The sequence below is a fragment of the Zootoca vivipara genome, chromosome 8 (genome assembly GCF_963506605.1).
Source record: "Zootoca vivipara chromosome 8, rZooViv1.1, whole genome shotgun sequence".
NCBI classification, from domain to species: Eukaryota; Metazoa; Chordata; class Lepidosauria; order Squamata; family Lacertidae; genus Zootoca; species Zootoca vivipara.
In genome coordinates, this window is record NC_083283.1 from 689257 (window position 1) to 705981 (window position 16725).

A 16725-nucleotide genomic window follows, 5' to 3' on the forward strand; every position below is an offset into this window, starting at 1 on the left:
CCAGGGGAAAAAAAAATCTCCTGCGCATGCCCCGCGTTTTTACTTTTCTTTTTTATTGAAGGGGTTTTTTGTCCCCTCCTGTGCAGCAGCATACTTCCTGGACACTTTCCCCCTTCCTGGGTGCTGATGTTGCTCCCCCAAAGCTGAGCACTCTACGCCGGGGGCTGTCAGTTGAGGCAAGGGGGCTTCCAGGGGTGGGAGCCCTTTGGGGAGCCCAGTCTCCTTCGCCACGGAGTGAGATTCTGGTAGTGCAAAAGGGGTGGTGAGGGTTGGGGTTCCAAGGCACAGTGGGGTGGAAGCAGGGCAGGGCCAATACAGCCCTTCTGCCCCTCTGAGGTCAGTGCAGGGAGTGGGGGGCAGAGCATCTGCTTGCAGCCACAATGGGTGGGTGGGGGGGTGGGTCTTTCATCTGCTGCATCCTCTAAAGTCCGGGGAGGAAAGCCAAAGGAGGGAGCAGCCAGCCATGCTGAGACCTCTCCCCAAGGCCAGCCAGCTTCTCATCTCCTGGTGCAGAGGCTCCTTCCTTGCCGATGGGAGTCCTGGCAGCATCTGATGTTGCCCCTTGGGCAGGCGCTCAGTGGCAGTTCTGGCAATTGGGGTGGCACTTTTCCCCACGCACGTTGCACTGGCAGCCTCCGCTGGTGTCCCCGGGACCCTGCCAGGGAGGAGGACAAAGCACATCAAGGGGGAGACCTGCGGCCCAGCCTGGAGTGAGTTCCGCGGAGTGGAGCTTCCTAATGATCTGGTCCCAAGGAGCCTGTCTCCCGACGTCTGCAAGGCAGGTCATTGCTGGCCTCAGACTTGCTTCCGCTGGGCTCTTCCAGTCCACAGTCCACCTCCACCTGAGACTTCGCTTAAAACTTCCTATCCTCTGGCACCCCTCGCTCCCTCCATTTATCTCTCTGCTGGGATACCCTCTGGGCCACCCCCACCCCCTGTGAACATTGGGAGCAGCTAACCAGCCAGCCTGGTTTTTCGTCCAGGCCCCGTTGGTCTCTTCTGGAGGCAAAGCCTGGCTCTCATCCCTCCTTCTGCCCAACCCTGCTTCCTTCCTGGTGTGCCAGACCCCGCGCCAGCTTCCATCCTGAGCCCGCTCCCTTCCTCCCATGCTTACTTACCCCAGGCCCCCAGCGCGGCCCCTTGGTCACCCAGCAGATCTCCGTCTGGCAGACAGGGCAGCGGAGCCAGTCGCAGCCCCCCTTCTTCTGCACCACAATGTGGCAGACAGGACAGTGCATGGCCTCTCCTAGCTGCACCAGCGTCTGGCGGAGACAAGAGAGAGGGTGGCCATAGATCCAGAGGGGAAGGGCTCCCCCAGTCATGTAGTCCAACCCTCTGTAATGCCCTCTGGGGAGACTGTCAGTCCAGTCCCTTGGAGCTGCTCCCCATCTTACACCCACACACCCACCCCTGGCATTGATCCCTCTGAGGTATCCCGGCTCTGTGTTCTGTGCCAGTGCCTAAACCATGCCAAGGAACTTGGGCTTTGAATGTTTCATTGGGATGGGAAGAAGCACAGCAGCCCCCCCCCCCCCCGGCCGTGAAATACAGCCCCTTCCTGGCCAGCTCACCTTCAGCATGTTGCTGGTCTCGCGGGCAGCGGCATCGTTGTGAGCCTGGAACTGCAGCTTGTCCTGGTACTGCTTGCAGTTCATGCCCTCGTGGATGGCCTGGGGGTGGAGGGGAGAGAATCAAACCCTTGGCATCCCTGCGAAGGGTTCCTTTCTGCTGCTCAAATTGACAGGGTCAACAGCAGCCCCAGGACCCCCTCCCCCCCGAGTGGCCGAGGCGTCCTAAGCCAAGCCGACGCATACCGACGGCAGAGCGGCCATCGCCTCGCACGGGTCGGCACCATTTTTGAGTGTCCCTCTCTGAAAGTCAAAAGCTGCCACAACCTGGAGATGGAGAGCTTGGCAGCGCCTAGATAAACTGTGGAACTCGCACCCCCAAGAGGATTGGGGAAATTCATGGAGGGCAGGACTGTCTGTGGGTGGCTCCCAAGCCAGGAGGCTCTGCTCAGCCTCCAGGCAGAGGCAGCGATGCTTCTGAAGACCAGATTCTGGAAACCGCAGGAGGGGAGAGTTGCTCTTGTGCTCAAATCCTGCTTGCCTGTTTCCCTTTGGAGCACCTGCTTGTCCACTCTTGAGAGCAGGAGACTGGACTAGGTGGGCCATTGGCCTGATCCAGTAGATTCTCTTTTTACGTGGTGAAACATCCCAAAGGGGCCTTGCCCTTCCCCTTTGCATGTGTCGACCCAGGCTGCCCCCTACCATGACCACCACCTTTGCCCTCTGGTGCCCAGGAGCACCCTCACCATCATCCTGCCTCCCTTCCCCCAGGGGGCCAGAACGCAGAGGAAGTACATCAAGTAACTTGATTCCTTCAAGGACATTTCTACCCTCCAGTGTTTCTGAAAGACACTAGAAAACAGGCAGCCTGGAGGCTGCTGACAGCTCAAAAGGCAAAATGGGGGGGGAGGGGGGCCCTGTGCTCTGGCCACCTGCAGGACTCCTGCTGATTAACATCCTAGCCCCATCAGAATCACAGAACTGTAGAGTTGGAAGGGACTCCCAAGGATCATCTAGTCCAACCCCCTGCAATGCAGGACTGCCTGCACTTCTCGTTCATTCTTTCCTCCAGCCCCTGAGCCAGTCCCAGCAGAGGTGGGGAGCCGAGGGCCCAGTGCTGCCCCTTGACCGGGCTCACCTTGCAGACGAGGCAGTTGAGGGCCCGGCAGATGGGGCAGCGGAACTCGTTGACGTCGTCCTCGTAGATGCACCAGCCCAGGCAGTCGGCCGTCTGGCAATGGTAGCTGTTCTGGGCCCTGCTCTCGGCCACGGCCAGCCTCCGCTCCAGGAAGCGCTCGTACTCGTCCCACGACACCAGCTGCGGAGACCAGGGAGCTGACTTAGAGCGCCTGAGATAGGGAGGGCAGGGCATGGGCTGGCCTTGGGGCACCCCCTGGCTTCTGTAGCCGGAAGGGGGTGGAAATCAAAGGAGCTTCGGGCCATGGCAGCCTCCTCCACTCCCTCCGTCTGCAGGAGGACAGCTCTACAAAAAAGACCTCCGGAGCTGTCTGCCAGCCGGAGCTGGCCTGCTCAAAATGCCACTTTGCACCTCCAAACGCTCTCGATGAAGGACCGTGGCAGGGCAAGGGGGAGCTAGGGATCCCTGACCCCTGCGGACTCACCGCCCGGATCTCCCTGTCCTGGAGGTGGCTGCTGCAGGCGTAGGAGTCGTCCCGGAAGGGACAGGCCACCTGGGGCTCCTCGCTGCAGTTGATCAGTTGGCGCAGGCAGTCCCTAGAAATGGAGGAGGGGTGGCAGGGGGGGGGTCAGGTCACAGCACCCTTCCCCCACCCCCACCCCCGGTCCCTCCCGCACCAGGCAGGCCAGGTTACCTGCAGAAGCTGTGCAGGCACTCCCGAAGCAAGACGCCCTCGCCAGGCTCCACATTCAGGTAGCAGATGCGGCACTCGATCTCCTCCCGGTTGGGCACCAGCGCCGCCTCATCCAGCTGCTGCAACTGCTGGAAGTTCTGCAGCCGCTCTTGCTCCTGGGCCTGGAGGGGGCAAATAGGGGCAGGTGGTGGTTGCCCAGCAGCCAGGCCAGAGTGCCCTGGTTAAAGGTGGGTAGGGGGCTCGGCCTGGGCACACCCACCACCCAGGCTCTCTTGCATGGCCTGCCGGGTGAGATTTGGAGGGTCAGCTGTAACTCGTTGGAGACCCTCCTAACTCTGCAAAAAGGGGCAGAAGCCCTATTATTATTGTTGTTGTTGTTGTTGTTGTTGTTGTTGTTGTTGTTGTTGTTATTTTCCTCCAAAGATCAGAGGGTGGTTTACAACATAAAAATGCAAAATGCGTAACATAATAAGGGGAAAAAAACCCAACCTGCCCACCCCCAAGCACATTTAAAAGGCCGCAGATTGTTTTAACAGTGAAAGAGGAACATTTTTGCCTGGTGCATAAAGATATTATCATGAGCCAGAGCCAGCAATTTAAAAAGCCCACCAGTATAGTTGAAGTTAACTCTTTAATCAAAGGAACCAAAACAGTTCAGGCCCAGTGATCCCAGCAACTGTTCCCAGTAGGTCTTGCCCCAATAAGGCAGTTGCAAGGACTGGAGGCCCCCTGCCTTCCCGCAGCTGCCTAAGTCCCCTCCTCTCCAGAGTTTGTTTCAAGCAAGCGGAGACTGTGGCAGGGGCGTACCCAGGATCAAAACTAGGGGGGGCAAGGGGGGCCCAAGGCATGGGAGGGGAGGGGCCACAAAGTGGGAACATGGGCGGGGCTACAGAGCCCAGGTGGAGCGCGCAGCCATGGGTGAGAGCGGCGCTGCTGGCGGGGCTGGTGGGCAGAGGCGGAGGCGGAGCACAGCCCAGCGGAGCGCGAGTTCGACATTCCTGCCCGCCGCGCCCTCCAGCTTCCCGTTGCACTCTCTGGTTCCCCGCCGCGCTTGGTCTTGCCGGAGGGCGCAACGGGGAGCTGGAGGGAGGGCGCAGTGCAGTGGGCGAGAACGCCGAACTCGCGCTCTGCCGGGCTGTGCTCCGCCTCCGCCTCTGCCCACCATCCCCGCCGGCAGCGCCGCCGGCCCTGCTTCTAGGGGGGCAGCTGCCCCCCCTGCCCATGGACTGTGGCAGCTCTCCTCCTCTGCCCTTTTCATTTCTCTGCATGTTCTGGGAGACCAGCAGGGAAGGGAGCTGGTTGCCGCAGGAGGGAGAGACCGCCTGGATTCTTCAGCAGCTGGTCTCCCCTCTGTCTCCTGCCTCTGAGTCTGGACTGCCCTCTGCCACAGCCTCTTCCTGCTCACTAAACCCGGTTGCCTCTTCACCTCCCAGCCTGTTCCCTCTGACCAGGCATCGTTGTCCAACCACCAGTTCCTGGGCTCTGAGCCTTCTTCCCCTGGGGGTTCCTCGGCTGGTGCCTCGCACCACTCCTCTGCATCCAGCCGCTGGTCCGTGACAGAAATGGAGTGAAAATGCCCGCCCGCCCCCAAAAAGCCTGATGGGAAAAGTAGGATACAAGACTCTGGAACAAACACTCTGGGAAGAGGCATAAAAGGAAGGTGGTGATCCCAAAGAGGTGTCCCAAAGCATCACCTTCTGAAGAGCAGCAAGAATGTTGGAAGATAATGCAGACTTTGGGTGCCTGATCTCAGGAGCCCTTTTGCTACACCCCGTCTAAGGCAGTCCAGCAGCTGCATGCCTATTTTTTGGGGGGGGGCAAGGCGGAGTGAGACTTGGTCAAAGGGGTGACCTAACCACCTGCGGAAGACCCGCCCCTGACCAGGGCACCTGGCACCTGCAGGATCTTTCCAATGGTGTGCTTTATTGTCCTGCGATTTTATTCTAGGGCTTGTTTACATTCCAAGAGGCTCTCTGCTCTAGAAACGACAGAGGGGAAGGACAGTTTTTTCCTGCTTTCATTCTCCCAACTCTTGGGGAATCGGGATCCTGAGATGTCTGGCAAGCACATCACAGCAGCATTCACAGAATTAAGGAACTGAGCGAGTTGTAACCCAAGGGTCATCTAGTCCAACCCCCTGCAATGGAAGGAGCTTTTGGCTGCCTCGCTCCTCCTCCTCTATGCTTGTTTAATTGTGCCTCACTTTTTGCAAAATGTCTCAAAGCAATTCATAAAATATTTAATATGCAGAACTTCGCAAAGATTTAAAAGCCGCAACAGAATAAAACCCTGGGTGGAATTCAGTGTAGTGCTAGGTGTGGGGGTCTGCTTGCACAGCAGGACTTCTCCCCTCACGCCTCTGTGGGGCTGCTGAACCCATTCTGGGGTATCGCCCAAACCTTCAGAGATTTAGCAGGTGAGGGATGTGAAGCGAGGAAAAAAAACTCCATGTGCAAGCAGACCTCCTTGTCCATGCAACAACTTAATTCCTGCCCCTTCCGTGCAGTGGGCCTGAACCTGTGGAACTCCCTGCTAGTTGAAATTAGGCACATGGCTAAGACTTCCTTGTTCCAGCAAACATTTTAAGGTAGTGTTCAGTTTTATGATAAGTTTTTATTCTTTTGCTGTCCCATTTTTGGTGGCTTGTTTTTATGTACCCCACTAAAGCAAGGAATGCAAACCTCCTGCAGTTCCCCAGACATGAGACACCCATGAAATCAGCCGGGGGGGGGGCAATGAGGCTGATTTAAAGTGGCTGTAGCAACTCCTTCGCAGGCAAAAGGGCCGCCTGTGGCAAAGAGAGCCTCGCCGAAGTTCTCTTGAGGGGCAGCTCACAGCAGAGACCCCTCAGCCACCCCCCTCTCTCATCCCCCCACCCACATGCATACCTCCTGAAGAGCCCCTGTCCCCTTTCCCCATCAATGACGCTACAGAGAAGTACCAGGGTGGACTGTCAAGCCCAAATGAATCGTTTAATAGAACAAAGGATTTGCTCTCCAATTCATTTTTTTAAAAAAAGAAATCAAATTTACAAACACGTTATGCAGAAATCAAGCCATTTCAAAACAGGTCCCAAAACTTCTGCTGCTGAATAATCAGTGTTCAGTACAGAGAGAGAGAGAGAGAAGGGGGTTTGCTGCCCCATCAGCGGCCAGGGCAGCAACAACTGCCCCACGGCGAGGGGAGACACCTGCTCCAAGATCTGCTGGCTGGGACGAGCAGGAGCTGGGGCAGACCCCCAACGCTCAGGCGGCAACACCCCCTGGCCCACTGAGAAACAACCACCTTGAGATGAGGGTTTACAGCATTTCTCTTTCAAAGTGCTATCACGGCAGAGGTCCTGGGCAATGCAGAGGGTCTCTTTTTCTAGTCCAGCTTCAGCATAAGCAAGTCCCCAAGGCAGAGCCTGGCCTTGGGGTTCAAACGCTGCCTGACCTTTGGGGCATTTCTGCCTCCGGCAGCGAGGCCAGGCAGGCCATGGCTTCTCCTGGTCAAAGGCACACGGGGAGAGCAGCCTCCATGGGGGGGGCGGAGTGGGGGGAGAGACCTTCAACGCAGGCCCCAGCGGAGCTAGGAGCGCAACGCCAGCAGCCGGGAGGCTCCCGGCAAGCAGCAACGACCCCCTGGCTGTGCAGGCCTGAGGACAGAGCGGAGGAGAGCCAAAGGCAACTGAGGGAGGAAGGCACCAGGGGGCAAAAAGGAAGGAAGCCCCCGCAGGGCAACAGGCTCCGTGGGTTGGGCAGGCAGCCCACAGATCTGATGCACAGCGTCAAAGAACACAGATCGACTGCCTCCACTGGGCAAGCAGCACACACACACAAAAACACCTTTCCATGGTGGGGATCACAACCTATGAACAGCACATGGGATTCAGGCGGCGGCCCCGCTGCAGGGGCTCTCGTGGCTCCAACCTCCAAGGCTCACACAGCTCCAGTCTTCCATGAGCGAGAGAGAGAGGCAGGGGGGCTCTGGGCTGCTGCCAGTTGAGCCGGGAAGAGGGCTGAGTTCCAAGACCCAGGTGGAATGGAGAGGCAAGGGGGGAGGCTAGGCAAACCCACAAGCATTGCATGGCTGCGCCCCAAAAGCTGCTCAGGTGGGACGCAGCTCTTGCTGCCGTCACAGGGGGCTCTCAAAGAACACAGACCCCCATATGGCTTTGCTCAAAGGCCGGCCAGCCAGTGTAGCAGCCAAGGGCCAGCAGGCAGCAAAGACTCTCAGCTGCTTGTTCTCAGAAGGGGAAGGTGGGGGGGCAGCCACAGAAGCCCGCCCCTGCCCTGCCCCTTGTGCTTCACTGTCCGCTTGGCTCATCTTGGCAGCCCTTGGTGCTGCAGCCGGGACTAAGACACATCCCCCCTGCGAGGCTGGGAGAGGCAGTGGTGGCGATGGCGGCCCAGCTCTGAGGTGGCTATGAGAACTCCGAGGAGAGGTGGATAAAGTCGTCCGGGGTTCCCAGGCTGTGGGCACAGGGCACAGCGGAACCGTCTTCTCTCCTTCCTTTTTCCTGCCACAAGAGAAAGAAGAAAGAAGAGAAGAGAGTCGTCAGGTGCTGCTGCCGCCACCACTGCTGCTGCCGCCAGAGATTGCTGCCTGGAGCCTCCTGCACCTTCACCACCACCCACACCCACCCCAGAATGGACTGCAGCCCTCCCTCCCTCAGGCCAGGCCAGACCAGGCCCAACCTCCCTGGAAAGCACAGGAGGTGAAGGGCAGAGCCCAAGAGATTTTGAAATTCTATTCTTTTTCTGGTGCACTCTACAACATGTTTTGCCTATTTACTTAGAATGTGATGAAAACAATGCACTAAAAAAATACCACCGGCGAAACATTAAAAGGGTCAACCAAATCATAATTAGTATCTCATTATTTCAGAAAATGAATCAAGCAAGAACTAAATTATTTATTATTATTAGTCATTATAGATTATATTATTATTATGTTATTATATATTATATAAATTATTATTATATAAACATCAGCTACATAGTTGGGGAGCAGGAGTTGGCCAGTATGCTAGACCCTTAGCTCCCCATCTGTCAACCAGCTGACGTCACCATGACGTTGGGAGACCACTTCATGGGGAGGGAGGGGGAGATACTGACATGGGGCTTTTTCCTCCCTCCCTTTGCAGGCAGAGATTGTGCCCAAAGATGTTTAAACTCAAAGGTGTGACGTCGGCCATGACAGAGGGGAAGGGGGAACCAGGCCTCCTGGAAGTGGACTCCAGGCACCTGCAGCCTCGGAAGCAGGACGTGTTCATTTCCACCCTGCTTCCACCCCATGCAGCAGTTTTATTCCGTAATTTATACTCCACTTGTAAACCACAATGGCTTCTGGCCAGTGCAGAACTTAAGTGATTTTGGATGAACACTTTTTAAAGCATATTTCTTATTATGTAAATTTATAGCACCTCTCTTGTAAATAGCTCTTTGGTTGTGTGAAGTGATCAATAAATTTAATAAGCTGAACTTACCATCATCATCATCATCATCTAACTAGAAATGCCAGAATTAAGAAGAATCTGCATGAAGACTCTACGAGGAAATTTGAAACGGCAAGTGCCTCTCAAATGGGGAATCCTTTTGAAAGCCTCCAGAACACAGTTGGGAAGCTGGCTTCCTGGATTGCTACCAGCCACAAGGACGATGTTTCCTGCCCTCAGAATAACACCAGGTGCTGGGAGGAATCGCAAGTGGGGAGAGTGTTGCTGCCGCCTTCAGATCCTGCCTGTGGGCTTCCCAGAAGAGGCAGCTGGTTGTCCACTAGGGCAACAGCTGGCTGAGCTGGACAGGCTCCCCTTGGCAGGAGACTTCTGGGGTTCTTAAGGAGCTGAATAAGGAGAGGGAGCTGGAGAAGAGAGCCAACAAAGCTGGGAGCTTCAGACCCCTGCAGGGAGCTTCTCCAGCAGCCTGTGAGGCACAGGAAGGGAGCTACACCCAGACACCTACCTTCTGGTACTGCAAGATGCCCTCCTTCTCCTGCTGCATCCGCCACAGCTCCACCTCATCCGGCCTGTAGCTCCCGGGAACCACATAGTTGGCAGGCCGGTCTGTGCTGCACATCTCACAGCCGGGCCGGGTGGGCTTGTTGATGAAGGTGCAGGTGGGGCAAGACCAGCCAGTCTGCAATGGGAGACGAGGAGCAGGAAGAGGAGGCTGCTAGACGTGGCGCCTGCAAGGATAGCCCCTGTCCAAGAGGCCGTGGGCCAGGATGCAGCCACGCGATGAGGCCCACCCCAGAAGGCGCTCTGGCCCCTTTCTTGAGCAGACTACAGGGAGCCCAGGGGAATGGGAAGCCCAGGGACTGGGAAAGAGAGGGGGGGGCGTATCTATGGGGAGACGGCTGCCTTGAGTTTTGCCACTTAGCAGAGGGAGTACGTACCGGCACAGGAGAGGGAGGAGGGGCGGCAGCCGGGGGCGGAGGGGCTCGAGAGTGGCCAGGGAGGAATTTCCCCAGGAAGTGGCTGCTCTCGCCCACATCCCTCTTCCTGTTAGAATTTTTCACACCTGCAACAGAAAAAGAAGGCTTAGAAGAAGGAGGTCTAAGAACGTCACTATTGCAAAGTTTCTCTTAAACAAAAGCCAGGTTAATATTGATCAGTCTGATTAATGATTGTTCACAAGCTTTGTTTAAACAAATAAATGTTGTCCCTATGGTTAACCTCTAAACTCTTCCAGATACATTAAAGGAGGCTTTTTTAGGAACATGAAAAACTGGTATGCAAATTTGCACTCTAACAAAAATCATATCCGTTTCCTTTTCAGGAAATAAAGTCCTCCCGACTCCCAGAAGCCATCAAGCCTGACTGCCACCTAGTGGTCACAGGAAGGTCATTTTTGTTGCTGTTTGTTTCCTCTTTTTGGGGTGACGGGGTGGGGGGGGGTGGGCCAAGGCAGAGCAAAACAAGAAAGAGCACCAGGGACAAGAAGAGGGAGGAGCGAAGAGTGCTCAGCACACAAGTTCCTATGTCCCTCCCTCCCTCAGCCAAGCCTAAGCCCCTCCCCAGCACAAAGGGGAAAGATTCCTATTAGCATCATTTATGGATTTATACCGTTTTAGGATTAGACCGTTAACCACACACTGTCACAAGCTATGTATCCAGATGTAACAAAGAGATGCAAAGCTTGGCGACAGTAAGAGCTGTTCGGCAGTGGAATTTGCTACCAAGGAGTGTGGTGGAGTCTCCTTCTTTGGAGGTCTTTAAGCAGAGGCTTGACAGGCATATGTCAAGAATGCTTTGATGGTGTTTCCTGCTTGGCAGGGGGTTGGACTGGATGACCCTTGTGGTCTCTTCCAACTCTACGATTCTATGATTCTATGTAAGGATGAAACGTTAACCATCTGTCATTTAGTTGTAAATTAGTGGTCAGATTTGCACCACAGAGTAGGAAAGATATGAATAAATGAGGAGCTGGACTTTAGTAACTGAATGTGGCCTTTTGTCTTCCTGATTTAAATTGCCTTGACTTGCAGGCAGACAAGCTGTTGGGGAGAGGTGTAACCTCCTTCCAGAGAGGTTCTGAGGGTCCCGAAATGAACCCCCTGCTTCTAGCCAGATGCAAGCTCTTCCCCTTTTTTCCTAAGGAGCCCCCGCCATCCCCCAAAGCGCTCCCTGCCTGCTCACTTTTCTTGGGCAGGCAGGTGGGCAAGGTGCTGCATTTGTGCCTGGCGTCTGTGTTGTCTGCGAGGGGCGAGGGAGGCGGCTGCAACAACACCCAGTCCCTGTCCTCCTTGAAGCGCTGCTCAGAGAGGTGGGCGCCCTTTGCCGAGAGCAGGTAGAGGAAGGCCGTGTCGCCGTCCTTCTGGATCCCGTAAGAGCCAACGGTTCGGTCAGCCACACAGAGACACTGGCCAATAATCCAGCGCTGGACGCTGGGGTGGAATCCGTAATCCTGGAAGACCTGGGGGAAGCAGAGACGGGCTCAGTGGGAGTTAGCTCTGAAGGCCTCCGCAGCAGGCCAAGCAGCCAGGCAGTTGTGGGCCCTTTCCCCCCAGAAGCTGCCCCAGGGAAGGAGCCAGAAGACGGCCTCCCTGCCCCTGAAAAGCTGTGCCCGGGTTACCTTCTGCCTGAGCCCTGCAATGGTGGTGTAGGTGTGGACCCGGGTGGTGATGCTCGTCGAGCAAGTGGCGTCTTCCACCTGCACCTTCATGCTAAAAGGGAGGGAATCAATCGGCCAGTGAGACAAGCACAGCACGTCCCGCAATCGGCCATCTTCAGAAGAGGAGGCGTGCAGGGAACCGGCCCCAAATAACCCAGCCTTCTCCAAAGACACCTGCTCCCTGCCCAGCCCTCCCTCCTCTCATACCTGATCTCGCTCGTGGGGTAGCAGGACTCCTTCAGCAGGATCCGCAGAGCAGCGTGTTGCTGGGCGAGCAGCGTGGCACAGCGCATGGCCTCCTCCTCGTCCCCGAGCTCAATAGCAGTGGACAGGTGGAGCGCCAGGTCCTCTGAGGAGGAGACAAAGCCAGGCATGAGCTGGCCAGGTCAAGTTTTGCGCCACCCGTCTCAGGCAAGCCTCCCCCCCCCACCCCCGTTCTCTAAGGTCTGTGATGGAAATCCTCCTAGGGAGCCACCTACTGTTGAGCAAGAGCTCTCCAAAGCAGCCCCACCCCCTGCCCCAAACCTGGCCCAAGACTTCCTTTCAAGTGAGTTGTAGAAGCTTTCTTCTCTTATTCTGATTTTGAGCATTTGCACCCTGCTCTTTTCTTAGTCACACAGAGGCCTCGTGCAGCTATTGGATTGGTTTTCGTTGTCTTCAGTTCCAGTAGAACTTGGACTAGGACCTGGGAGGCCAGGGTTCGAATCCCCAGTCAGCCACAAAGCTCACTGGGTGTGGACCTAGGCCAGTCATCCACCCTCAGACTAGCCTACCTCAAAGGGTTCCTGTGAGGATAAAATGGGGAGGAGGGGACCTGCAATAAATGACACTCTTCTCTTCATTTATGTTGACTGGTTGGTTTTTTACCTTTTTAAAAAAATGAAAAAAAGCTGGGGCAGTTGGAGGGGCTTGCAAGGGCAGCCCCCTCTTCCTCATCCAGCTCAAGCAGCCGCTCTTTCAGGGCATATATGCTGCTCTGGTGGCAAGCCCCAAAGCATGGCTGGGGAACCTCCAACCCAAGCATTGGATGCGGCCTCCTACTTAACTGCATCTGGCCCCTGGGTATTTCCAGCAACTCCTCACCACTGAGGGGGTGGATCAAGCAGGCACTCAGGGAAGAGGTCAACAGAAAAGGAAATAAAACCAACCAAGTGCGTTTAATGCAATCAATAAATGAAGACTTGCATGGGCACCAAATGAAACCCCCACCCCAGTGGATTACCATCAATGGGAAGGAAAGGTTCAACAGGAAGTATAAACATAGCTTGCTTTTTAAATAGATATTATTTATTCCTCTGTTTACCTCTTGCTTGCCAAAATGGCTTCTGAGCCATAGAAATATGGGGGAGATTTTGGGCAATTACTGAAACCAAGTTCTCTCTCAATTCACCTTCTCAACAATACGTCACGAAATGCCCCCATTCCTCATTACCACGGTGCAACAAAACCAGATGCCTAACCTGATACAGGCAGAGGGAAATTTCAAGTATGCAAACATCACATTTCCTGGCAGCTGTGTAGCTTTTATGATGCGTCTTCAAGGGCACACTGTCCTGTGCCATCAGCCACCCACCTTTCCTGGCAAGCTCCAAGGGCAGAGAGACATTGGTGTCTGACAGAGAGTTGAAAAGTGCCAAGGGAAGGGGAGAAGGCCGTCCTGTCAGCAAACCGCTTCTCTCAGTAGCTGGGGAGAGAAAAGACACAGAACATAAGAAGATAAAACTAGCCTGCTGGATCAGGCTGATGGCCCATCTAGTCCAGCATCCTGTTCTCACAGTGGCCAATCAGATGCCAGTGGGAAACCCACAAGCAGGATTCGAGCACCAGAGCCTATTCAGAGACTACTCCATTGACACAGGAAATGATTATGCTTCAGAATACAGTAATAAGCAGGAGGGTTTACGAAAGAATAAAGATGCAGAATTACCGGTAACCCGTTTCCCTCAGGGGTTTTCTCGAGGGCACAGCAAGTCTGTCTCCACCCTCCTGCCCCACCAGGTTTCATCACTCTTGGTCAGCATTGCAAATGCAGCTAGACATCAGGTGGCTATAGCACAGCTTACTTAGGAGCAGAATCAGCCCTGGAAAAGGAGACTATGGCACAGCTCACGTGGGTAGCTGGATGCGAGAGCCTGGGGGCGGCACAGAGGCACATTGTTTCCCCCACGCCAGAGCTGTTCAGCCACAACAACCCATTTTCTCCACCTTCTTGCTATACTAACGGCCCTACAGATCAAGGCAGGTGCATCTGATTGCATCGAGAGGGCAGGCCTCTCCTCTGCTGACCACCTCTTCAGAACTGACAGGCCATGGCTTGTAGAAGAGTCATGCCCTCTCTCGCTCCCAGAAGCTGCAAGCTGGACCCTGGCATGGTAAGTGCCTTCTGGGGCAGGAGCTGACCTTTCTGGAGCTCCTGGAGGGAGCTGCTGACGACTGTCCACCACTTCTGTGCCTCATGCTCATCTTCAAAGTGGAAAACAAGGGGGTCGTCTGGGCGGGCCAAGAACTTCAGCTCATGACAAGTGGCAGTCTTCACCTCATAGCAAATGTCTCTGAGGTTGTACTCAACAAGGCCCTAGGAGTAGAAAAACATTAGTGGGCGAGTGCAAAGTCCTATAGCTCCTGTTGAGGCCTCTTTACCTCAAGCAACACAGGGGTGAAAGCACCCGTTTCATTCTTCAGACAAGTCTCATCAGGCTCCCCCTCATCAGTGCTCATGCTGAAAGCTGTTTCCCCTGTTAAATAGCTCAAAGGATGGACCTCTCCTTGAACAACAGGACTTCCCCCCTTCCTCTCCCCCCTCGGTGCAAAGCTGCTCGAGACGTTCTCTCATCCCTCCAGAGCTGATTTTGAGGGTGTCTAGTGGACGGCAGGGGAGAGAGGGAGGAGGGGAAAGTTCCATTCTACAAGTGGAACTCCTAAGAACAGAAGGAGAACCTGCTGAATCGGGCCAATGGCCCATCTAGTCCAAAATCTGGTTCTTACAGTGGCCAACTAGATGCCTGCAGGAAAGCCACAAGCAGGATTCAAGCCCAAGAGCCCCGTCCCCTCCTGTGGTTTCCAGCACCTGCTATTCAGAAGCATGGCTGCCTCTGACTGCAAAGGCAGAGCTTAGCCATGATGACTAGTAGCCATCGATAGCCCTCTCCTTTGTTAATTTGTCCAGTCCTCTTTCAAAAACACCCAAGTCTCTTGCAGGAACACTGGATACTGCCTCAGGGTGGGGATGTCTTTAGAACTTCACTGGAAGAAGCAAGAGGAGCCTGCCTGTCCCTTCCTGTTCTGCCCTATTTGTTTACAGCCCCTCATGATGAGTGCAAGGCCTGTGTATGGTGGGCAGGGTATACGGAGGTATACAAGGAGGTATACGAGGCACAATCCCCAAACACCACTAACCAAAGCAGTTTCAGTGCTGTGCCCAGACCCAAAGCCAGACTTAAATGGGTCCAGATAATCCGTTTCCTCCAAGTATGCCTTGAGCTGGACCACCAATACCGTCTCAAGGACTCTTCAACATGTTGACTGCAAGCCATTTTGGGTACTGCTGTATGCGATGGAAAGGTGGGGATGTAACTGTTTTTAATGAATAGTACATTATGGGACGCGGGTGGCGCTGTGGTCTAAGCCATAGAGCCTAGGGCTTGCCAATCAGAAAGTTGGTGGTTCGAATCCCCGCAACAGGGTGAGCTCCTGTTGCTCGGTCCCTGCTCCTGCCAACCTAGCCGTCACATCAAAGTGCAAGAAAATAAATAGGTACCGCTCTGGCGGGGAGGTAAACTGCGTTTCCGTGCACTACTCTGGCTCGCCAGAAACAGCTTAGTCATGCTGGCCACATGACCCAGAAGCTGTACGCCGGCTCCTTCGGACAGTAAAGCGAGATGAGCGCCGCAACCCCAGAGTCGTTCGTGACTGGACCTAATGGTCAGGGGTCCTTTTACCTTTAGCTTTACCTTATGAGCAGGTATACTTGAAGCACACAATGGACCAAGGCATGTTGAGGAACGGACCTGGCCTTTCTACTTAATCCAATAAATCAGTGCATTTAACAAATGGAAGTGCAAGGGAAACGGAAACAGGTTGCTACCATGATCCTTGCTTGGCTATATGAGCTGGATATCATATGATCAAATCCCTGGATGTTGTTTGTTGTTGTTGTTAATTAACAAACACTTAGGAGGCAGCTAATTCTTTTTCTAAGCATTGTTCATACATTGAGACATCCTGTAAAATGCGGGGTGGGTGGGGAGAAACAGATCTTGTAAAAGAAGGGGTGACTTTGCCGGCCTCTTGGGCACCTCTTGTGAAAGAGGCAAAGCAGTCAGCGCCACTCAGAGAAGAGGGACATTTTTCAGCAAAGGCCAACAGCGGCCCAAAGGCCCCAAACAGCCTGGGCTTTGCCCCTGGCGTTGCTTCCCCATGGCTGGGCAGCCCCCTCCAGCAGCTGAAATGCACCCACTCCAGTCTGACGGGTTGGGGCAGCTGCCGGCCCCTGAGCTTCAACAGCCTGTGAGGAAGAAAGGCAGGGAGGAGGAGGAGGAAGAGGAGGAGGAGGCAGCCGCCTCTGGGAAGCTGGCGAGACAAGCCTGTGTGGCAGGGCCAGAGGGTCGGACCAGGGCCTGGGTTCAAATTCCCGTTGGGCCACAGAGCTCAGTGGGCGTGACCTTGGGGGCCAGTCGGCCTATCCCTACCTCGCAGGGTTGTTGTTGGGGTAATGAGAGGAGGAGGAGGAGGAGGAGGAGGAGGAGGAGGAGGAGGCCCATATGCCCCCGTTGAGCTCCTTGGAGAAGGAAGGCGCGACGCAAAGCCAAGGGCGGCCCAAGGCGCCCGCGGAGCAACCTCCCCGAAGGTATCCTGCTGCCTCCCCGCTCCACGATGTCGCTGCCTCCGCCCGAGACCCGGAGCCCCTCCCCTCCCCGTCCCCTCTCACCCCTTCGCCTCCCGACTCCGCCGCGCTCCTCAAGCCGAATCGAAAGCGCTCGGGGCCGGGCGCCGCGCTCAGCTGGAGCCGGAAGAGGCGCCGCGCTTCCCGGCCGCCCGGCGAGGCCGCGGACAAGGCCGACGGCGGCGGAGAGGGCGCATCCGGCGAGCGCGGCACCCAGGCCTTCGCCGAGGCCAGCAGCACCAGGCCCGACGGGGACGGCGAGCAGCCCGGCGCCGCCGCCATCGAGTCGCCGCCCGGAACCGGAAGCCGAGCGCGGACGCTTCCGGCTCGGCTCCATCCGCTTCCCC

At 55.6% G+C, this 16725-nt stretch overlaps 1 protein-coding gene across 2 annotated transcripts; it reads right to left on the minus strand.

Annotated features, from left to right (window-relative positions):
• Position 1: 1 nt before the first annotated feature.
• Positions 2-16668, minus strand: SHARPIN (SHANK associated RH domain interactor). 2 transcript variants are annotated; one of them, XM_060278206.1, is made up of 14 exons: positions 16424-16668; positions 13897-14071; positions 13070-13180; positions 11704-11845; positions 11458-11548; positions 11022-11298; positions 9779-9903; positions 9346-9519; positions 3401-3561; positions 3191-3302; positions 2707-2886; positions 1572-1670; positions 1119-1262; positions 2-655 (listed from the first exon to the last, which is right to left on the minus strand). In XM_060278206.1, the coding sequence occupies exons 1-14, from the start codon at positions 16658-16660 to the stop codon at positions 575-577; spliced, it is 2109 nt and encodes a 702-aa protein (XP_060134189.1). In that variant the 5' UTR covers positions 16661-16668; the 3' UTR covers positions 2-574. The 2 variants fall into 2 exon arrangements, 1 of the variants encoding a protein (XP_060134189.1); XR_009558089.1 differs by lacking the exons at positions 2-655; positions 3191-3302 and having other exon boundaries at positions 1128-1262.
• Positions 16669-16725: the final 57 nt, after the last annotated feature.

Excerpts from the sequence above, each read along its gene's own strand:
- SHARPIN (XM_060278206.1), bottom strand. The coding sequence starts at position 16,660 with ATGGCGGCGGCGCCGGGCTGCTCGCCGTCCCCGTCGGGCCTGGTGCTG. Across the intron at positions 11,846-13,069 it reads CTTGGAGCTTGCCAGGAAAG|AGGACCTGGCGCTCCACCTG; the intron begins GTGGGTGGCTGA and ends TCTCCTCCTCAG. Across the intron at positions 9,904-11,021 it reads CACCTGCCTGCCCAAGAAAA|GTGTGAAAAATTCTAACAGG; the intron begins GTGAGCAGGCAG and ends TTTCTGTTGCAG.